The sequence below is a fragment of the Wasmannia auropunctata genome, unplaced genomic scaffold (genome assembly GCF_000956235.1).
Source record: "Wasmannia auropunctata unplaced genomic scaffold, wasmannia.A_1.0 LD336000.1, whole genome shotgun sequence".
NCBI lineage: Eukaryota > Metazoa > Arthropoda > Insecta > Hymenoptera > Formicidae > Wasmannia > Wasmannia auropunctata.
The window spans coordinates 4,700,403-4,724,314 of NW_012026890.1; the positions used below are offsets into that span (position 1 = coordinate 4,700,403).

The 23,912-nt window shown below is 47.2% G+C and overlaps 1 protein-coding gene across 1 annotated transcript in view; it reads right to left on the reverse strand.

The window, feature by feature from the left end:
* Window positions 1-11,417: 11,417 nt before the first annotated feature.
* LOC105453417 (protein tiptop) overlaps window positions 11,418-23,912 on the reverse strand; it is a 48,523-nt gene continuing 36,028 nt past the window's right edge. The window contains exons 2-3 of the mRNA XM_011695362.1: window positions 17,310-17,553; window positions 11,418-15,114 (exon numbers count right to left, since the gene is read on the reverse strand). Coding sequence (XP_011693664.1) covers window positions 11,418-15,114; window positions 17,310-17,553 — 3,941 coding nt within the window. The remainder of the gene's footprint in view (window positions 15,115-17,309; window positions 17,554-23,912) is intronic.

Consider the following 23,912-nt stretch of genomic DNA (forward strand, 5'->3'; position numbering starts at 1 on the left):
AGAGAGAGAGAGAGAGAGAGAAAGAGAGAGATGAGTCAGATGATATATGCTTGCCAGGGCGAGCCCCAATTGTCGAAAACGAATGGCGGATCTGCATCTCGCTTCGTCCGTTTGACGGCAATGACGTCTTTGTTTAACCCGTTCCGCTTCCATTTGGATCTCTTCCTCCTCCGCTGTTGGATCTTGACCACGGCCTCCCCCCCCCTCTCTCCGTTTTCCCCTTTCCGCAGAAGGAAATCGTTAGCACGAGTCATCGATTGCGCGAGCTCTCTACTTTATGCGCACTTGTATGCAGTTAGGTAAGGGCATGAAAAGAATCGAGATGTGTATTTATCGCCCACCTCTGCACGCGCGCGCGCGCGCACACCGGACGCGCCGCAAACGTCTAAATCCAGTTCTGTTTTCTTAGGTAAGATTTAATGTGTACCACTTTAATAATTTCAGATCAGGTTTAAAGGGGGGAGGAGGCTTTTCAGTATCCGCGCGAGCCTAGATTATATCTCGCGGGGCGCAATTAATACTTGGCGAATTTTATCGCGGATTTTCTTCACGAATGTGCCGCGAAAGGTAAAGTCCACATCCTTTCGACAGGCTCGCAAGTTTCAGCTGCGTATACAGTTGTAATCTTATGCGATACACATACGCGCGCATATGTACGTTCGTTTTTCTCACGGTTATATTATATTCAATGCTGCACGTTGACTTTTATTTATATTGCAATATTCTGTACTGTATTAGCAACGTTTGAATATGCAACTATTTAAAAATATTGTTAAATATTTTCAGCAGCTGATTAATGTAATTTCACGTCTGCTTATTATCCGCGACATATATATGTTTATCAATTTGCCGTTGTTGTAAAATTCTTTTAATAATTAAAGGAAATGCGATTAATGCAAGTACAATAGAGTATTTTAATGGTTACGCTATAAAATTTCGTAGTACATAGCAATTGGAAATCAATGTTGCTCCTCTGTGTGTTACACGCGTCGTTTATTTTATCACGTTTCTTATAAGTTCGACGAGGCATTCGCGATGAATTCTGCGCCAGTGCCAACGCAAATGTTTAACGAACAGGAGTTGTGAGGTCGTCAGCCAGCTATTTATTTACAGCGATCCCGCCGCGATTTTCGATCTCACGGTTGATGTAGAAAGCGCGTAGCTCACGCGGATATCGCGCAAAGTGCTCGTCGTGCGGTGTTGCTGTGCTTACGTCGAGGTATTTTACGATGTTATGCTAACCCGAATATCTGACGAAGCGACGCACCGACAGGCGTAAAGCGTAAAGCATCGTTAATCACTGCCCACGAAATCTTTGTATCTCTCTTTTTTTTTCTTTCGCTGACCGACGCAACGATTCGAAAACGATTTTATCGTTTGATATCCAAACAAAGGACTTCCTCCGTTCTCTCCGTTATACTTTTTTTTTACTCTGTGAAAATGACACACTATATATTTCGCGTTTTGTCTAATCGTAAATATTTTTCGATACTTAACACGTGTTTCCGTCAACTCGGACAAATCGAGATCGTTCTCGTGGACGCGGCGCAGCGACCCGAGACTGTCGTGATTTTATTTCTCGCGAGAGCAAGGACTCGCTCTGAATTTCCCAAAATTTCGGGCCAAATCCGCCGATCGATCGCTCGTATTCTACATATGACGAAGAGACGACCGCAGCAGCCGGGGACATAAAATTCGCTAATCTGAAATGCAAATGCCACGGACGATTCCGCGGTGTGTGCGTCGTTGCGGAATTTTTATTATTGCGACGTGAACTTAAGCCTGTTGTTCACGGTACACGGGGCCTGTGTAAAGTGAGGAACAAATGTAACGAGGCAGTCGCGTCTTACTCAGATAGTAGCTTACCTGATCAGGCGCGCCTTACCCTTAAGCGCAACTTCTTTTTGCGGGGGCCCCTCTTAGTATGCACGTGCGACCGTCGTAAAGTAGATGTACAGATCGCGCGTATCTTACGAAACTAAATTGGAACGAGACGAGGGGGGGAACGAAGAAACAAAAAAAAAGGCTGTGAGCCGAGAGATAGAAACGAAGGGGAGGAAGAGAGAGAGAGAGAGAAAGGACAGCAGGGAGAGGACAGGGAAGAAGAAAGAGTGAGAAGACGGGCAGAAACTTGGTGCACAGAAACGCACGACGAGAGTGCGAACACCCACCGGCCAGGCGCGGCATATCCAGCTGGCTCTCCCACGCGTTCTCGGCCAACTGACATCTTCATCATCCGCCGCCGGAGTCACGTAGTAACAGGATTAAAATCCTTGCGCGCAGCCACCTCGAAGGACGTATCCGTCGAAAAAACACCTGGGTCTTCTTCCCACCACCAGCCTTGAAATCGGATCGGCGGCCAGCGCCTTCCGTGAATTTTGTGGCATCAGTGTGGCTAACACTTCGACGTGTTGCTTAATATATAGGCGAACGAAGACGAATTCAATGATGCCGTTATAAATTTTCGTCGCAGGAAATACAGTATTAATTTTTTAGGAGTATTTTATTTAATTTTCTTAAATAGAACATTTTCAGGAAAAATGGTATCTACTTCTCCAGTACTAAACGGGAATTATAAAAATTTGCTATTCGAATCTACACGGAAAGAACGATTTTATTGAAAGATCTAAAAATTTTGCTTTAAAAACAAATCTGAAAATAATCTTTTGTTGAATCATCAAAATAATTTGTTGGAATGTTAAAACTGATAAGCATTGCTAGAAAACGTTTTGATATTCTAGCAATCACTTTGACTTTTGCACAAAATTATTCTGATTATTGAACAAAAATTATTTTCAGATCTGGATTCAGTAAAATTGTTCTTTCCGTGTAGGACAAAAAATAGACAAATTAAATGGATATAATAAACGAAAAAGTAAAATTAAATACATGCAAAAAAATATATATAATTTTTTGTGCAATTCTATTTTATCCTATTTTTTTCCTATTTCCCAAGTATAGTCCTCGTTCGTGCAAAATGTACCATCAGCGACATCCGCAAGGGCCAGGTTTGTAGATCCGAGCTGTGCGCACGAGCGGCTGCAGATAGTCGTCGTCGTCGATTCCCCTACGACATAACTACGTATTATAGGATGACCACTAGGCGAGGATTAAGCCTCGATGTCATCGATGTGGCCGGGCATGAAGTGGGTATGGAACGAACAGTCCTTCGCACACGGACAACCAGCGCGCTGGTTATCGGCCGGCCGCGACCGCTACAAATCTTGGGCTATCGTCGGATCTCTCCTGGTTTTTGGTGGCTCTCTAATGCCTCTGCTCTCGCTTTCGAACATCGCGAATGCTCAGGGAGGGACCGTCGTCTACGGTGGAGAGAGAAAGAGAGCATGCGTATGTTTGTATGTGTGTGCACGTGTGTATATGTGTGTGTGTACGTATGCTGGAGAACGGGTAGGGGGCCGAGAAGAGGTCTCGTGGACTTCGATGGATATCCGGTATCCATATATACCCATCGGTGGCGGAAAGGGACACGGGAATCGGCAACGGCGGTGGTACTTGTGAACACGGGGGGGAGGGGGAGGAGCGAGGGAAAGAGAGAAGTCACACCGACGGTATAGATAGTAACTGGGGATCCCCATAGCTCTTGGCGTGGTGCACATAAAGAACAGAAACGTCGGGACATGTTCAAGACGAACTGCGCTTACGCGGACGCGGATTGCGCTACGAGGATGAGACGGCGAGCGGGGAGGGAGAGATCGGAGCGCAACGGAGGATGGTCGAGGATATCGGTAAAAGGAAGAAGAACGAATCTCCAGACACTCTCCAGAGGCGAAAGGAAGGGAGGGAGAGGGGACCTTGCGACCGACGCGAGTTCATTGGCGAGCCAACCGCCGAGGAATTACCGATTTCGATATCGTCAACAGTCTTCTGATATCCGATTCAGCGATTCTCATGCGGGAAAATTTTGTATATAGCGAGCTCTTATGATCTTCACACGCGGAGGGAGATCACTTCTCGTATCTGTAAGTACCAGTTTATTACGGTTACTCGCGGTGAAAAATCTATTATGAAAACGAAAGCACGCGTTTCCGCGATCTACATACGTTGCAAGAGATTGAGGCGATATTGCCATTTTTCTGCGTGTGTTCATCTGCATTGACGTTGCTCCACCCCCGAGATTTCGCCCGCCAGCGGCGAAGAGAGTTCCTTTTCCATTACAGCCGCTCCGCTCATCGACGCGGGGATGTGTGTATCGACGGTAGCGTTTAAATACCGTTGGGAGGAATGAGGGCTCGTTTCTTTAAGACGAGGGTTAGTTTAAGGGCCGTTCGAGAATCGGTAGCCTCTCCGGCGATGTTTTATTTTATCCTCTCCGCTCCATAAGATCGCATTCTTTACGACCCATTAGACGAATTCATTACCAGCCCCGGGCAATAGGTAGGTGAGGTTCGTAAGCCCTCTTTTCTCCTTCCCTCTCCCCTTTTCTCTCTCTTCATCAGTTATCCTTCCATCCCTCCCTCCCGCTCTTCTGCCTCCTCTTCTCTTCTTCCTGTCTTTCTGTCTTACACTCTTTCACTCCGTCTCTCGTCTCTTTTCATCCTTTTCCTTCGTCTTATGCGCGCGCGGAACTTGATCGTTTTCGTCCTGAATCGTCGACTTATCCTCTTCCCCCCCTTCTCTCTCTCTCTCTCTCCTTCTCTCTCTTTCCCCTGCCCACTTCGGAAACTGAAGAGGTCGATCGCTTCGTAATTATTATTCGAATGGTCGATCGAATCCGAGCGCGGATAGGGCATATATGTACGTTCTATGTTTACGATAACGTCGCCCAATTGATGCGCCGGCTGATGCACCCGGCGATTTAGATAGGGAAATCAGAGGCGATGCACCGATTCGAATTGAATGCACTGGCGATTACCAAGAGCGTGTACGCTCGATCGACGGTTTTTGTTACAGTATATATCGCGGCTATCTTCGCGCGCAATTGCGCGCGCGACGATAACCGTCGTTCTTTCCGCGCATGGGGAAGCGCATTATCGGGCGCGCAACGTTTTAGCGCTCGCGCGAGATCATTCGGTTTACCTTCTTTCGGATCGACGAATCCACGATCATTATGCTTGAGTAATTACGCGCCGTTGACCATGCGTAACGGGCGACTTCCGGCGAATCGACGGACGTTTGCGCGCCGGCGGCTTTAATAGCCCGACTCGTGGAATCGAGTCTTATCGAGGATTTATTAGGCGTTCGCTAAGATAGAGCAAGATTTAAATTCTTTATCGTTACCGTTACCCATCCGTCTTGCGTCCCCCTCTTCCTCCCTCCCTCCCCTCCGCCCCTCCTCTCTATCTCTCTCTCGGATTTCACTGGCCTCATCGGCTCCCTTTTTCGCCCTTCACAAATCCTCCTTTACGGTTTCCTTCGCTATTGAGCTCGCGACGGGCTTACCTTCTCGAATTTGGACGAACGTATTTCAAAGTCGATCCTTAATCGCGAACTTCTTACCTGACTTTACGAGCATTGATGACTCACGGCAATTTGCAATGTATAATATTACGTTTTGTATGTTAAATAAGAATGCGAAACGTTACTGACTCGTAAAATTAAACGTTCAACTTTATGGGTTACACCCATCACGTGTATTTCTGGGATTTTATGCGCGCTTTATTTCGTCCAACGTAAATTATAAGTACAACTATTATATATTTCAAATTTTTTTTTCTGGAGAAATCAAAACATTATTTCGATATTTCAAATTTTTTAAATCTTATATAGTACGAGTATGCTTCTATCTTTCCTCTTTCTCTGTTATTATGTTTTAACATTATATATACTTTTTAACATTAAATTAGATAATTAAAATTCTCTTAAAATATCTTAAGACCCACCAGAAAAATTACGTCAGGCTGGCGTTTACATTAAGCGTAAACACTCTGAAGATGTGCCCTGCACACTTAGGGAATCACTTCATTCCAATATTAATCGTTCGTTAGTCGAATCCGGAGTTGCTCGGAGAGATCGTTTCCCGCGACGGCATCACAGCCGCCGATCCTCCCTTGCGGAATAAGCGAGCGGAGTAAAGTAAAGAACGGTGGCGCGAGAGGGGGGGGGGAGGAACGAGAGGCAGCCGCTCGGCGCTGTATCAATTCATTAGCGCATTACGGTTAAAATAAAAGTATCCGCGTATCTGCGGCATGCGGCGTATCTCTTATGAAGAGGACGAGTAGTGGCCGACCGGTTTCTGCAGCTCCTCTATACTCACCTTCCCTCCCACTTCCTTGCCCCTCTCCCTCTCTCTCTTTCTTTCTCGCGATGTTCCCCCTCTGTCGCCGTTCTTCCCTTCAGCTCCTTCAGCGGACCGACCTTCACCGTGATTTGCTGGCTGGGCGACCACCATCCGGCGACTCGAAGTCATCATTATGCACCGCAAATGGCGAAAAAAAAAAAAGAAAAAAAGAAGAGGAAGAGGTAAAGACGACTCGCGCGAATCCAGCCGGTGTGGGTGAGGAGGAGTCGACGGGCGAGTGGGATGATCGGGGAATTCGTTGGATTCAACGAAGGGTCCGAAGGCGAGCGGCGGCCTTGAGGGAGATGATATCTCGCGAAACGTCTCCCGGCTGATAAGCGAAATCGTGCGCTCGTAATGTGGTATACAGAGTCACCGGTTTATCTAGTTTATCCGCCGACCATGTCTATTCTTTGCGGCTAACATACGCGGGGGTGAGTTTGATACTGATGCGGATACATTCGATGCGGTATTGTATGGCATTGAATTAGCGAGCGTGCAACGCGGACTCCGGACTTGCCTGCTATATTAAGGACTCCGTCTCTCTCTTCCTCTCCCTCCTCCTCCCCTCGCCTCCCTCCCCAGTCTCTCACACACTCTCTGGCGTTTACAAACATAAATTTGAGTGCCATTTCGTCGAGAAGGCGAAGACGAGATAAGCCACGCGCGGAGCGAACGCAGATGGATACCGGTATTCCTAATTAATGCAGGCATCTGCCGAAAGAAAGCGAAAAGTAAGTTTCGCGCTTAACGATCGCGCGCGAATCCGCGTTATTAGTTAGACATTTAATGATTGAACCGTCAGCCGTTTACTTAGCGACACACCATGGTGACTAATTGCTTCGAATCGACACTTACCTGACGCTCTCACGCACTCCGTATACACCGTTCAGATTAATAAGAATTAATCGAGACACACGACGGCGCCGGTTTCCTGAAATATGTAAAACCTTCACGACAGACGTCGGCTGCAAGCTGCTCGAATCGCCTCTTGATAGTTGCTTCCTCGATTTCTCAACCGACGAGTTGAGAAATTCACTACCTGTGACTCGTTCTCTCGATTTCCACAAAAAGGCCCGAATTCAAATTAATGACCATGTAATGAAATAAAAAATTACATTCCTTAATATTTGTAAGATAATTAAGCTCATCTCCATAAAACATTTCCGAAAAAATACGATATCGTTCGCGATGGATACTTTTTGTCGGATTCTTAGAAGATTATTATTAGGTACTCGATCGCTTTTCTTTGGACGGCAGGCGGGAAATAAATGCACGAAACAAACATACATTCTTAGTTTATAACATATATATTTATTTGAGCTTTAATTGCATTTTAAAATACAACCGAAATAATTAAATAATGACAAATCTGGTAAAATGGTTTCAAGAGTCGCGTATACATGATGCATATCTTTGTGGTTGCGTGTTTGTAAGTAGGTAGGTACGTTTCGAGCGTATCATTCGCACGGCTGGCTGTTCCTTTCCTCGAGTGTTACTGCGACAGTGTAACGCGTGTTTTCACGTGTGTACGCGTGCGTATCGCGTATGTATATATGGTGTGTATGTGTGTGTGTGTGTGTGTGTGTGCGTGTGTGTGTGTATGTATGCATGTATGCGTGTAGATAGGTGTACATGTGTGTCGCAGCCACGTAATCGTCTCGCGCGTTACGTTCATCACACTCTCAGCAGTCGTATATAATTACAATATAATAATATTAATATTATTATTATGTCGATAAATACTTTTAAAGTCCGCGATGGAAGAATTAGAGTTTACAAGAAATACGTATACAAGTTATGTTCCGTTCTTTTTCGCGGCCTTCGTTGTTGAGGGCCGCACGCAGCTGCTCCATCTTTTCCGGTCTGCTTCTAGTCTCTCAATCTCTCGGAAGCATTCTTTCTCGTCCTCAGACTGTCACTCTATATCTTTCTATCCCTCGCCCCCTCTCAAACACACAAACAAACACACGCAGACACACGCATGCACGCACGCATGCATTCTCTCTCGTTCTCTCTTTACTCTCTCGTCATCGTCACATTCGTATTTTCGTCTAATCCACTCGCGCCCTATGCTCCGCATTTATCACCACACTCGCCACGCCACGCATCATCGTAATATAATAATCGTAATTATATAATCAATATACACAGTAGTCGCGATAATTCGAGTGATAATAATGACAATATTTTACACGTAAAATGACGCGTTGGCTCGCTCACGGCGCAATAAATATTATTTGAACAAAGAAAATTTACAATGATCTACACGTACGCGTTTACGTCGAGAAAATATGCGTTCTTCGACGGCCATTCTTTCTTTCACGCATTCTTTCTCTCTTTCTCTCTCTCTCTTTCACCCCCTCTCTTTCACTCTCTCCGATTCGCTCGCTCGTTCGCTCTCCACCATTTCACGCATGCATTCGACTCGCGTGTACTTATTCAATTAATCGCGAGCCTCGCTATTGCACCGCGTCTCCGCACCCCTTGGCTCGTGTCACTTTTACACTCGCTCGTGTAAATCTCCACACCTTCGATTCGCTGCAGCAGTCGTGAACGCTCTCCGAGGCGGCTCTCGTCCGTGTCCCCGCGAGCAAACTCACCGGTTTTTTTTTTTCGTAGTAATAAGTATCAACAAAGAGATTCCTATACAGGGTCGAACCCTAGCCTATCCTATGCGCTAATAAACTACGGCCTTACGATCTAGAGGTATACATGCTGACGATCTTACGACAGATGATAGGTAAGCTTCCTCTTTTTTTTTCTCGCTCTCCATCTCTTTCTCTCTCTTTTCTTTCTCTTTCTCTATCTATCCATTTCTCTTTGCTCCAATCAATTTTTGCTGTTTCCTTTGTCTCGTCACGATCTTGCTCATCTCACGTCGTAAACGTCCTTAAGTATTTATAAAATCACAAACTTGGCCGCGTGCCGAGCCCCGTGACTCAGCAGTGCCGCGAGATATGGTGGCATCACAATTTAATTAACGCTCGTTCAACACCCACATCTTCGTCACACCCTCTCACGTTCCTTGGGCACGAAAGAAAGTAAGAGTCACTGGTACAATTCTTTAATTCTCATACCGATGGAAGGAAAGTGATACGGAAAAAAAATAATAATAATAAAAAATAAACGAAAGGCAAAACGTGCTGCGAGAAAGTCTTAACGACACGGAAATGTCGATTGTACAAAGTTATGCGCGTTCTGCCGTGGACTCGTAATTCCCATAGCGATTGCGATCGAGGAAAGATTCCGCGAAAAGCAGAAAAATTCTCTCGCGACGTTTCCCAATGTTGCACGTGATTCTATAGCGAGAAGGAAACATTCCAAACGATTACGCGCGCAGGTCTACTCTAGAGAATAATCTTTTCGTAACGACTAAAAAAATATAATAAAATGGGGAAAGAAGAGAGGGATCCGTATATAAAAAAAATAATGTGAAAGAGGTGTATATAAAACGGAATTTGAGGCCCCTCTCCAATGTAGAGTTTTTTTGAAGGGTCTGACGCACGCTAATCGTGCCACCAACCCAGGAATGATTAGATGCGTCCTCGATGATAGACTAAAAACAATCGCCAAAAAAAAGAAGAAAGAAACGGAAAAGGAGTCGCGTTGCGTTTGGATTTATTCTGCGAATGAACGAAATCTCTTACTATAATAATATCGTCGCAACGGCGAAGTCTTTTCGACGGAGATATCCACATTTAGGCTGAAAGAGTGCAGTGGCGAGGCTTAATTCTTAATGATGCTTAATTATGCGGAGTCCTTCGGCATTATTACGGAGCATCAATTTCAATTTCTATCTTTCACTTGTGCACGCACAAAAAAAAACTAATAAATAATTAAGATATACTTTCAATATAATAATTTGTTTATTTCTATTTGTAACTATTTTTTCTAATTAATAAAAGTAATAAAAAACATTTCCAAAAACGAGGTACACTACCGCTTAAAAGTTTGGATGGACATTTTATTAATTTTTGGAATAAATTATATTTTCTTTACAGATACAATAATCTTATTGAAAATATTAACACATTTATGAACATACATTATTTAAATAGAGTGTAAAATTAAAGAACTTATACATATGTAAAGTTAAAAAATAAATTTTATTAAACTTTTTTCGTAGAAGGCGAACAATTTAAGTTTAATTATTTGATTTTAAAGATTGTTTCGTATGTTTTTCTATGAAAGAATTATATCGAATAATATTTTCCACAGAAAAAGCAATACATAAAAGTTCTCGAAAATTATGGTATTCTTTCAGTGCGGGAATTAATTATAGGTAAAGAATGCAAATGGATAATAATCTAAAATATACTTTCGTTCTTTGCAAGAAGTACTTGAAATTCAAAAAAATTTTGCCAAATATGAATAGGTCTTCTTATATATAACATATAATATTATAAACATTTTATATTTATAAAATATATTTATATTTTATATAATATATAATTTTATCCAAAAATTGTAAAATGGTTCCTATTTTAAGTAGTAATGTATGTGTGGCATGACTTTATTTACCAACTGATTTTTTTTTATATCACTAGTTAAAGATTAATTCTTGTAGCAATGAGTCATAGTTGCCAACGTACAATATTAATTATATTTCCTTATTTTTTATTGAGCAACTAATAGGCTCATTATACAGAAGTCTATAATAAGGGTTGGAAGGTATAATTATGACGAGTTCACATTTCAATACTATAAGCATGCGAAAAAAGGATTTTTCTATTATTCATTTAAACACAAAAATCATCTTTCGTTCTTACGGCATTGAAATCTAAATTCAATAAATTTATATCGACTTCAATCCTTGATTCGTAGGTATACATTAATTACAAGAAAATTGATCAAAACTATGAATATTACGATTCAATTTATCTCGTCTTACAGCAACAAGAATATACGCGCAATAGGATTTGTTTCAAATGTATAGATAATAATGTGAAATTATTTTGTAATTATATAGCTCTCATAGGATCTCTTTTCATTATCAATATAGCCACGACACAGCCTCTTTAAGCATAAACCCGAAGACGTCGGATGCGCGACGACGTCCTTCGGCGCGGCGGTGTTCGCGGGGAAGGGGATGAAAATTTTCACATCGCTAGTTTTACAGTCGTTACAGTATAGATACACTTATGTACAAGTGGCACCGCTACTTACGGGGCTCGGACTATACGTACTTGCTGGACAATTGCTTTGCCAGCTCCGTATACTTGAGAAATTTGGAGTGCGGGCTCTCCTCGAGGGGCGCTGACTGCGACGGGCTGCCGTTTGCCTGCGAAAGCGGCGGCGACTTGTTGCGCTGCGACGTCGGCGGCGACGAGGAGTTGCGACTCGACCCGCCGGAAGTGCCCTGGGAGGCCGCCGCGGCGGCCGCGGCCGCGGCCGCTGCCGCCGATCTGCCGATGGTCAGTGGGTCCGGGATCACGCCGTCCTTGACGAAGTGCATCTTGGACAGGTGGTGCCTATACGCGCCTTTCGAAATGAAGGGTGTATCGCAGAATGCACACTTCATTATTGAATCCGCCGTGACCACGGCGTCGTTGCAGGCCCAGCTGAAAGCCAAGATGGCACCTGGTGTTGGACCGGGACCTGGACCGGTCACTCCTACCGTACTACCACTGCCCGTACCACCGATGGCGCTAGCTGCGGAACTACCGCCGGATCTCGAGGAGCCGCTGGCGCCGGGACCTCGCGTTTCCGTCTTGTCGCATAATTTCTGCAGTGCCGCGAGAGGATGGCTGCTTGTTTTACGTCCTTGCGAGTCGACGTTGTTACCGCCGCCGCCACCACCGCCGCCGGACAGGCTGTCGAACATGGAGGAGAGCGCTCCGAGACTGCTCGATGCCTTGGTGTCGGGTGTACCTCGCGGCGTAACCGATCGGTCGCTGCTGGTAGGACTGCTCGTGCTGTTTCTACAAGGACTACGCGCGACCTGTTCCACTTGGCTGGTCGGTCGGGGCGTAGGTGGATTCATGCGAGGTGACAGAACCTCTCGTCCATCTTCCGGCGTCTCGTGGAGGCTACTTCGTCGGTGATTGTAGGAACTCTGATCCTCCTCGTCCCTGCAGTCGTCTACTATCTCCTTCTTCACGAACACCTCCCTCGTTGACTGCGACTGTTGTTCCTCCTCGTTTGTGCTTCGCTCCTCTGTATCTTCGTCTCTCGGCTCTTTCTTCACCACCACGGTAGACGACTCCTCATCCCCGGATTCTTCTGTGGTTTGACGATGGCGACTAGGTAACGGAACGGCCTGCTTCTCGGGAGTGACGCGATGATGATGAGGAGGCAGGGAACTGGTGTGTCTTTCGTGACTCGCGTTAGACAGGTCCATGCGTCTCTCCGGTGTCATAGTGTCCGTTCTGCCGCTTCCTCGCTCTGATATCGAACTCGACTCGCTGCCGCTTCGCTCCCTTCTCGCCGCGGCATTGGTGTTGTAATGTTGCTGCTGATGTGCTTGCTGTTGATAAGATCGAAGTAGATTCATCGTTTGTGGATCCACCAGAGGTTTCGTGTAATCTACGCTCTCGTCGATGCCTAAACGCTTGAGAATGCTCGTACCCATAGGCGCGTTAGGTTGAGCGTGATGTAAGCCGGGCGTGCCGTGCCTCACGCGTGAATCGAAACTCTTCTCGATGAGCTTTTCTATTGCGTTCAAAACCGACGGCGAATTACCGACTGAACCGCCAGTCTCATTAGCGGTCGGTGTAGGAGTATCTTTTCCCGGTGTGGTCGCGTCGCTGGCCGAAGATGGTGACCGATGATGCCTCGACGATATCGAAGACGTTTCCTCGTTGACGCTCTTACGTCCGCTCTCGCTTGGCGGTAACGTCGCGGACAAATGATTCGACATGAGCGCGTTCTTCAGGAAGTTCCGCTGATTCGCGCCCACCGTGCCCGCGCCGATGCACTGGCGTATGTGCTCGACGAAAAGCGGAGTCTCGATCTTCTCGCCGCATTTCTCGCACGTGATTCTGCCAGCGTGCTTGCCGAGACTGTGAGTTAGACCGGCGGCGGCGTCGCCGTTCTTGAATTCGTTCTGCGCGCGTTCCAGTTCCAGCAACTTCCTTACGGGCAGTGACTTTTTTCGCTTCTCGCGCGTTTGCCGCCGACGTCCACCGCTCTCGGTGATCGAGCGCATTATGTGCTCCTTGTAGTGCGAATTCTTCACCATGTGGTTGCTCAACTCTTTCAGGGAGCTGAACGCTTGATCGCAAACCTTGCAGGTCAGCACGGCGCTAACGTGACTGCTTGTGGCGCCCGCACCGGGGCCACCATTGTTTCCGCCGTGAGGTCCGGACCCTCCGCTCGGCTGTACACCCCCTGCGCCGCCGCCTCCACCGGCGACACTTCCACCACCTCCGGCAGCGCCAGTAGCATTACCGCCCTTGCCATCGTCCGATGATTTCCAGGATATTATCTGTTCCTGAGAGATGATGTTGGTGTAATGTTGCGTTTGCTGCATGTGTGAGGTCATCTCGGCTAGCGAGCGGAAGCTCTGTCCGCACCACATGCACTTCAGAATCTGCCGCGTTTGTTCAGCCCCCTTGCCCAACCAAACATCCTGACCTCGCACGAGTTTCCGCGGCAGTGGCATCGTTTCCTTAATCAGTAGGTTCAAATCGGATGGACTTTGTTTGCTGCTAGGTGTAGCCGAATTGTTGCTGCCAGTATTGCCGGTGGATGTCTGCGGTTGATGTGGTTGTTGAGGCGGCGGTATGGTGGGCATCGTCGTCTGCTGTGAGTGAAGTCCCGGCGCTGGCGGCGGTACCGGCATGTTCACGCCGCAGTGCTTCGCCTCTTTCATGTGCGTCGTCATCGCGGCCAAAGTCGGGAAGCTTTGCTTGCACCATACGCATTTCAGAACGTCCTTCGCTTGATCAGCACCTTTATTCAACCAGTGGGATTGCCAGGCGCTATGACGACTGCTGGACGTCGTCGCCGGCGCGTTGGCACCCGTCGCGGTGGCGCCACCTCCACCGGAAGACGACCTGAAGAGATCCTCGCCACCCAGCTTGCTCAGCTCGCTCATTTTTTCGAGCGCCTTTGTAGCCTCGCTAGGTTGATACGGCTTTTCTAACGCGGCCGGCGGCTTCATCTTCCCATTCCATAGCTGATGATGATGATCCACCACTCCGCCGGTGCTCTTCGGCGAAAGCTGCTGCTGACTAGTAGCCGCTGCCGCTACCGCTGCGGCGAAATACGGAAAGTGCGAGGCCACCACCGGAGACGTCCAGGGAGACACCACGGGCGGTCTACCGTAACCGGATGCCGTGACTCCCGGTACTGTTTCCTGATGGCTCGTGGAGCTCGTCGTGGAACCCAGTCTCGATGACTTGCGCGGTGGCGGTGGCGGCGACTCTTCCGGGCCGGGCCGTTTCCTGCTGGGTACCGAAAGGTCCAACGGACCATTGTTCGTCTCCGTCGAGGAAGACGGCGTAGGTGGTTTGCTGAGATTTAATATCTGTTCCTCCTCGTCCTCCTCGGTCGAGGATGTTTTTCTCGTGCTAAAGTCTAGCACAGCCGGCAGGGGTGTCGCCGACGGCGAGATCTCCCCGACGCTGGTGGGCGACACCAAGAGGCCAGGGGTGGCGGCCGGTGGCGAACACGAGGAGGAAACCAATGGCGACACCGAGCCACGCGATAAGGGCGAGTGGCCAAGAAGGAGGCGCTGATGGGTCTGTTGCAGATACGCCGCCATGACGTGGGATGGTAGCAGGGAGTGAGTTCCAAGGGGTAGAGGCACGATACTACTTGGACTGACTGGGCTCGCGCTGCTCCTGGTAGCAGGTGGTGGGGGACTTCCGGTCGCTGGACCGGATGATTCCCGAGAATCTCTCGAGGGACAGCGCGGACTCATTGGCTCCCTGAAATTGCAAATGATACCGTGCGCTATAATTTCGGAGTACAGGCGCGCGTACTCCCCCCTTCGAGATCTCTCTAGGATTCGAAGTGGCTTATGATGGATGAAACAAATCTTATCGGAGCTTGGCGTAAAAGTACGAAACGTTTCGTGGTCGGGCAGTGCGGTCATTAATCATGATAATCGCGCGATAATTTTCTTGTAACCGATCCGCGGGCACCGCTGCATAACGCAGGTGACGCCGTGACGTTAATATTTCATAAGCGCGTCCGCCATAGAAATTACTACGCAAACAGCTTTCGCCGTGCTGTATGATGGGAACGACGGATACCCGGAATCATCGGTAGAGGTAAACGGAAAAAAGGCTCGCGTGATAAATAGAGCCTGGAGACGTTAGCGTGTTACAACGATGGTAAAAGCGATGGATAATTCACGCATGAAAACGTCTGTCGTTTGCTAGCGCGCTGCACGCGAAATGCGCCACAGCACATGAACGTACCTTGTAAGTGTACGCGACGGACATTACAACAGGATACGACAGATTATTATCGACTTCGACAACAAAAACACACTTTTGCTACGCGATGAGTTATTTGTCCGACCTTAGAATGCGCACGTTCACATCGGCGGCGAGTAAACTCCTCGGCTCGCGCACGGCCCCGCGAATGTACGATGTAATGACTCGCGCGAGGTAACGGAGCCTCCGTCCGTGGACAAATTACGATTAATTGCACGCTCCGACGATGAACGTTAGTCATCCGGCTCGCGACAAAAACCGCGCGGATTGGTCGGAGTGTGCAGGAGCGATCGATACCTGTCGCAACGTCATCAACGCGCGCGAGGATCGACTGTCGGATGGGAGCACGTGGTCGGAACGATTAGAGCCAGCGCGGTTGTCGTAATGGGTTGTATGTACAAGGCCTCTCGACGCAATGCGCGCGGCGCAACGTAGCGCGGCGCGACGCTCCAGGCCTGTCGACGGCTCGCTCGTAACTGACTGTTCCTGACTGAATGCCGAATGCGTGCCGCGAGATGAAAGGGGACCGCTGCCACGCATGCAGGGGAAGTTTTTGGGGGCTGGCGGGACGGCGCGGGTGTACGGGGGGGACGGCGAGCGCCACCGCCGCCCCCGGTTAGGAGGCAGCGCCTGCTAGTGGGGCATCGTCGGTGTGGGACGATGTGTAACACGTGCCTATCTCTATTAGCCGTGTGACGTCGCGCGCGGTAGACACCGATATCAACTCCGACACCGGCTTATTTATCCCTATCCGGAGCCTCGCCCCCCGCCCGCTTGTTCCGTTACCACTTAACCCTCACCGCCCGACGCTTACCTCGCGCATACATGTATTTACGAGAGAGGCTCCGTGACGATTTGTTGCTCTTAAACAACGACGTTGCCTCGTGTACACACGAGGCGCGACAACGGCGAACATCAAAAAGCCCACGGTGTCGCGTCGCGTCGCGTCGCGTCGGCGCGGCTCGCAATGATTTAAACGTTTTATTATAAGGCGTCTTCGCGCCCGGATAAAGCACCGAGTATAATGAGTCGCGCTGGTAGACAACGTCGAGTGAAATTTAGGTACGAACGTCCGACTTTATGCCCGCCATTACGCGTCGCTTCTACGATCCGCTGTAAGTGATTTGCGCCGAAGCGTCGCTCGCGTGCGGCTGGCTATCCGCGACTGATTTGCACGGACCGCTGCCTCGCATGGATAACGCTTGACATCGAGTGTCCCTTTCTTCGCGAACATAACACCCACGTGTCGGCGCGCAGAGACACGTGGACAGTGACACGTTACACATATAGGCACGAATGTACACAGACTCACTCGATCGACAAATGTAATAAGGAGGACCGAATAAAGTTGATGTAGGTATAAATTGCTACTGAGAAAGTGCGAATAAAAGTTGTCATACTTGTCGTTTGAGCTTGCATGAATGATATTTCTGGCCATTACTGTATACAGATTTTTTTTATCTTCTAGGCACAATTAAGTCTTTCAGGTTTCAATGATTATCTCTATTATTATAATTATCTCATTTTCATTTATGTTTAATAAAGAGAAATGCGCATCCGCGTTGCTTTTCTGATGCGCATTTTTGTGGTCGCTTTTCTCAGTAATCATTAAGACAATGTAATTATATACACAGAACATCGATTGTACAATGGATAGAAAATTATATAGATGCAAAATTCACCTATCTGGAGGTCCCGTGTCTCGCAGGATAGTCGGGTTTAACCTCGAGGTGGCGGAAGGCGGAGGCGTAGGTGGCGATGCCTCCTCGTCGTCCTCTTCGTCCGTTCCCTCGACATCCTCATCCTCTTTCGCAGCGGGCGCGCAGCCCCTCTCGCTGGGGCTAATGGGGCCATCCTCGTCGACGCAATCGCCCTCCTCGCCTTGGAGGTCCGTACCGGGCGCAGAGCCTTCGACGCCGTCCTCCCCTGAAACAAATCAGTAAAACAGCGGATTAGTGGACTAGATCAATTTAACAAGAAATGACTACTCCATCAACATGCCACATTTCATAAAATAACGGCATGCTAGCTGCTACATTTCCACTAAATATACGACGAATATTTCATCGATGGTCTTTTGCCACTTGTATAACGGAGCGGAAATAGTTATGTCGCATGCATTGCCAATCTAGATATCTCATTGACCTATCGGCGAATTTTCTATTACATTCGCAGATAAGACGTTGGACTTGAAAAATACGATTACATGACTCTGTATCGTTACCGAGAGAAAAATACTCGCTGTCAGTATAATCTTGGCGTGACAAGCGAGCAAACTTGTATTGCAGGATGTACTTATGTATTGCCAAGCAATTTAGAAATCAAAAAAATCGGACGCGAATACGTATCGGTTGACGACGTCGTGTGTATCGTCTTTTCTGCGCGGAGATCGTTGATGTAGGACGCGAATCAAATCCTTCTGTCACCCGCCGTATCTTGATAGAAGAGCAGAGAAGAACGTACGACCTAGGAGTGGAGATACTGAGAAATGACGAAGCTAAGTACCTAGGAGTGATATAAAGGTTTAGATGGCGAGTAACACAATGGCACTATCGGTTCATTTATCAGCCTTTCGCGACGACAGCGACGACGACGACGACGACGACGACGACGACGACGATGGCGATGGCGACGGCGACGACGACAACGACGAATACGACGCCCAAGAGGGAGAGGAAGAAAGAGAAAATGCGAGCTATGTCGGATACGTCGACGTCGACGACGACGAGGTATTGTGTGGCGGGACAAGGAGTTCCATCATCTGCATTATGAGTTTTAATCAAATCGTTTCCATTTGAACCCTTGGTAATGAACGGCAGACCTGTCGCTTTACGACTGTGCAAAGAACATGGCCTGATCTAAGATCGACAAATATTTATGTGGGGGAAATTACGTTGCGTAAACTTTATTCGGAAATTTCATATCGTATCTGATAAATTTGAATCCCTCACCTTGGTGTTACCTTTCGATTCAGATATTAATCACGCATGCATTGGAACGTCTCATTAAATTACTATCAGTATAGTTCTCTGCCAACGAAAGTAAAGCTACACTTGACAGACCCGGACGCGAATACTCGGCAACGCGGAACCCTCCTAGTCGCCATCTTGCTCCTCTCTGAAGAAGGGAGTGCCGTGGTCCTCGGTCGCGAGGCAATCGCCAGACCAAACGCGAGAGCAGGGCGAGAGAGCGGAAGGTGGTCAAGCACACCTCCCCTCGTAGAGGGTGGGGACAACCAGGAGCACCGTCCTACTTTGCCGAGTGACCAACCAAACGATCGTTTGTTCGCGGACAGGCCGCGGAAGAGGGAGAGAAAGGAGATCGCACATTGATCCGCGGGTGCATCAGCAACTAATTACGCAGATTTATGTCCCCATTGTCCATTGTCTCTCTACCGGGAGCGATTCTCTGGTGCCCCTGGCGTGGACCATTCGATGGAAGGCGACTGGCCGGCCGATCCGGTCTGGGACCAGCCGTATAGGACGGCGAGAAGGTGCACGACTGCGGAGAGAACGACAACGGGGCGACGACGCGAGGAGATAAAAGGAGGATCCTCTCGGAGGATCGCTCTCGGATGCGGGCGCGTATCGAAGAGGGGAATGCAAGAAGTAGTCCGAGGAACCGAGCGGGCGGACCACCGGCGGGCAGCCCCGCCCGCTACGAGCGTGGTCCGTCTTCTACCCTTCCGAGGGGCCCCCCTTCGGACGCTGGCTCGCGGGATCCGTGGAATCTAGCATTTGCGTGCCGCTCATTTCTATCCCTTCCTATCACCCGCTTGTCTCTTGAGATATTCTGGACTCGACGAGATACTGTGTCGAAATTTTAATCGTGCAGACCGTCAGCACCGCGCCACCTCCGTCTCCAGTCAGAGACTTCAACGAGCGTTACTCCGTTTCCGGAAGCAGCAGATGTCATCTTGATATGCGATTTTTACGTACGTGTGTGCGACAATTATATTTAAAAAATCATTTTTTATAAACGTTTATCAAAAAGATAAATTATTTAATTATTTAATTATTGTATAATTGATTGATTCATTGATTAGTTCAATTTTTTATTTAATTTTCTTCAGAAAAAAAATATATATATATACATGCGCACGACTTGCTTGTTATGCTCCGAACGGGATTTCGATAATTTAGCAGAATACCGACTTGGTCGTAATGACAAGGGTCATCGAGGGTTCCGCGACTCGAAAGTACTCCATCGGTGATCGGGATCGGTCGGATGTCGACGTCGGGGGCTCAGTAGGATGCAAATGCTCGCACGAGCGGAGTTCGTGCGGGGCTATTGGCAGGCCGCTAACAAGGACCGCACCGGGTTGTGCATCCCGGACGTAGTCCGCCGTAGATACGCCTTGGGTATATACGAGAGGAGCGTGGCGTACCGAGCTTAAAAGCGGCCGAGAGTCTTGACACTCGGCGAGATGCTACCGACCGATATCCGGCTCCTCCTGTCCTTGACTCACCCGAACCGGTGCACGTTAGAAAAGAAGCGCAGCGTATTAGCGGCCTGTGCTATGCGAGAGACGCGCTATCTACGATGGCGATGGGTTCTGAGCCAATAGCCCGCCTACGACTCTTGGTCCAGAACAATAATTAGTCTTATCGGCGAAGCATCCGCTTTCGAGCCCGTTACGATCTCTGCTTGATTTTTCTGTGCATTTTCTCTCTCTCTTTCTCTCCTCTCTCTTTTACAAATGTGTGTCGCTGTGCATTCCCTATCTTCCCCTCTCGCCCCTTTGTCGTGTCTCTCCTCGCCCGTCTTCACGACAAACCTGCGCACGAGTTACGGATATAGATAGCAGACACCTGCATATATTGGTGTACACATGTTGTGATGTCCCAAGGGCTAACTGGTATTGGTACGGTATTAGCTATCCTATAAGCTAGTCGTAAAGACGATCCAGTCGTAAGTCGAACAGCCGAACTAGTCACGCACGCTTTTCGCGCGGACGATCGGCACTAATTGCTGATAAATCCCTCCGTATGCGAAGTTTTGAGAGTGTATTGTGAAAGAAAACTATATGTCGGCTTTAATCAATTGCGTTAACATCGCGAGTTTATGGAGAAATATATTAATCATTCTTTGAATGCATACAAATAAATTCCATTATCGCAAAATATAAAAAGAATTTCAAGGCCGGCGAGATAAAATAATACTCGCGATAAATATTATCTGCATTTCCGTATATTTTATAAGAAAACCTTAATTTAATTCATTTAACAATGCGTATGAAATATTCAGAAAGATATTTTAGGCACACAGAGATTGCTAAAATATCCCTAATTTATCACAATCCAAATTAAATCACAATCTAAGATATTTATTTCTTACGTAATCTTTTGCAATTATGTGATGTAATTTAATATGTCCTTCAAAGAATAAAACTGATTATTTTCCGTCAATTTTTGAACGTATTCTTTTTGAAGCCATTCTTCCGGAAAACGATTTGTCACTCTTAGACGTACGAAGGCGGAACGAGTCGCCGAGATGAAATGCGGTAAGCCTTACAAATGGCAGAACGAAAAATAAGGTGTTAAGACAAGGATCCTTTAGTGCATGTTCATAAATTGCGGCCGTGAGTAAGGCGTAAATTTTAGCGTTCATAGGCATCCGCACTAGTGCCAGCTTGTGTACTTTAGTGATTTACGCGCAATCAACGCGCTAAATCAGTTAGGTTTGCTTGTAATTAGCATCTACGCCGAACGTTCATCCAGTAAGAAAATTTATAACGCAAGGTGTCTGTTTAATTGTTTGTAAAGAACCTGATATGCAGAGCGGCAGCTTTAAAAGAGACGTAAGATAACCCGAGTACTTTTTCTGTAAATACAATATACAGAGACAACTCGGCGCGATTAAGCTTAGGCGTAATTAGAAAAAAAAATCAATAACAGTGAACTTAAAACATTACAAATATCATATCTAAAAAGGTTATTAGAAGCTGTTCTCAAGCATTGAGGATAATCTCGCACATTATTTCGTAGGATACCAAACTATATCAATCGCTATGCAATCTGGATTATGATGATATTCAGACAGAAAAAAAAATCTTCCTTCGAAAATTACTTTATATCTATCGATTCAATGTAGGCACCGGGCATTTACAATCAACTGTGTGGGAGCTACTACGTACATGAGCATCTACCGGCCTTTACTCTGTTTCTCATTGTCAGACAGGCCGTCGGTGGATACCGGTAATTACATAACCACCGTGTTAGAATGTAGAGCTGCGTACATCAGAAAAGATGCTTCGCGAGAAGCCGCCCGGCTTCACGGTGCACGAAGTTAATATCTCGTCTCTTCCACGTCGGGACGGCCGAGCGAAGTTGCCGGGACGCCTTCCGAGACGGATCTTTGATAAGTAGTACTACTCGCGCACGGTTATCTCGGCGAATATCCCGGGGAGGCGCGCAGATCTTTCTGTCTCACTCTTTCTCCCGCGGCAGCAATGACGCCACGCCGGGGCAAGTAACCGGGTCGAACTTTAGCAACGTCCTGGCAATAAAACAGTACATAATAACAAGCCGGCGGCTGCGGCGGCAGGGAAGGAACAAAAGGAGAACCCGGAGGAGGACAGGAGAGGAGATGAATTTCTGATGCGAGAACCGTCGGAAGGCTGGCGGGGAGAGTGACAGGAGGCAGACGAAGAGACGAACGGATGGACAGGCAGACAGACGGACGAACGGACGGGCGGACAGAAGGACGAAGAGGGACGGCGAGAAGAGGGAGGCCTCGCATTGTGATTCTCTCGCGGTCTGCCAGAGAGTGACTGACGGGTGAATCCGTTTTCTCCTTCCTCCGCGTCTCTTCCTCTCTCCCTCGCGCGTGCCTTCTGTCCTTCTTTCCGTGTCTCTTTCGCTTCCCTCTCCTCCCCACCCCACCCCCCCGTCTCCGCCATCCTCCCCGCGTACACCCCGCGATTCCTCCTTCTCTCGGAGGCAACCGGCTTTGAAAGCCTCATACTCAATCCGTATTCGAGAGATACAAGACGTTGATTTACGACTTCCTCAAGTGATGATCCAGATTTTTCAGATCGATCGGGAGGGTCGCGCTCCAAGCCCAGAAGAATATCATTCTTGTTTCGAGAGTTTGAAAGCAAAGACGATTATAAGATATTCTTAGAATAACATAATATTTAAAATACCATTGTGTAAATGAATTGAATAACAGTTAGTGTGATAGAAATAGAGCAATTAGTACAATTTTCCCAATATTTACGCATGAAGTAATTAAAAACTGTCGCTGTTCAGGTCTTAATTTCGGGTCTTTAATCAAGCCAGCATCACACTGAATATATACCGTAAAAAATAAGATAAGACTAGAAATTATTGTTCGAAATTTATTTGAATGACAAAGATTACGATTTTAAAGGAAAAATTTACATCCTTAACAGAAATTAAACTAGTGACTATTTTACTCTCAATATGCTTCAAGAAACATATATCCGCGGAGGAATTAGATCAATGCACTCGGTATCGGGGACCACAAACAGACTTCTTAGCATTCGATCCCTTCAGACTCGTCCTACTCTCTTTCGTTCTTTTTTTTTTTTCATTTTGGCCCTCGATCTCAAGTCCCTTGAATGTCAGGTGGTCAGATTCGTGACTCACTTAGGTGTTCTTTAGGACGACGTGAACAGAACAAGACGACAGGCTCCAACCGAAGACGGAGTACCTTCCTACCGTTGTCTACCTGACTGATTGACTGATGAGGCGACTGTTATCCTAAGTCAACACTCACTCCATCAGCCTGTCGAATTTCCCCCTCCGCAACGAACCATTGCTGCGTTCCTTCGCTGCTACTCGCGTCATCGTAAACAATGTTCCCCGATCAGATTCTACATCTATATGTATAATTCCCGAGGTGGTCCATCGAAAGAAATTGCTGACAACATTGACGACCCGCGGGTCCATTAGAAATGCAAGTAGAAAAGTGCGATTAGGATTAAGATAAATGTATGAGACACTGGTATACTTGTTGAAATTAAAAATGTTATTCTAAAAAACAGCGTTTGTAACGCGAAATTTGAACTGATAATATAATATTGAAAGACTTTAATTCTCCTGACTATAATGAAATTTCACCTACGCAAATACAACCTAAAATTTCAATTCGAGTTATTCATCTGGAAATGTATCAACATTGCATGTTTCTTAGCCAGGAGAGACTTCGAGTCACACAATCTGTCACATACGCATTAAATATACATATAGTCTGCGTAGAGACCATCGGTTAACCGTTTAAAAAGCGATCGACGGATGCAATGCCACGCTGTGGGGTCC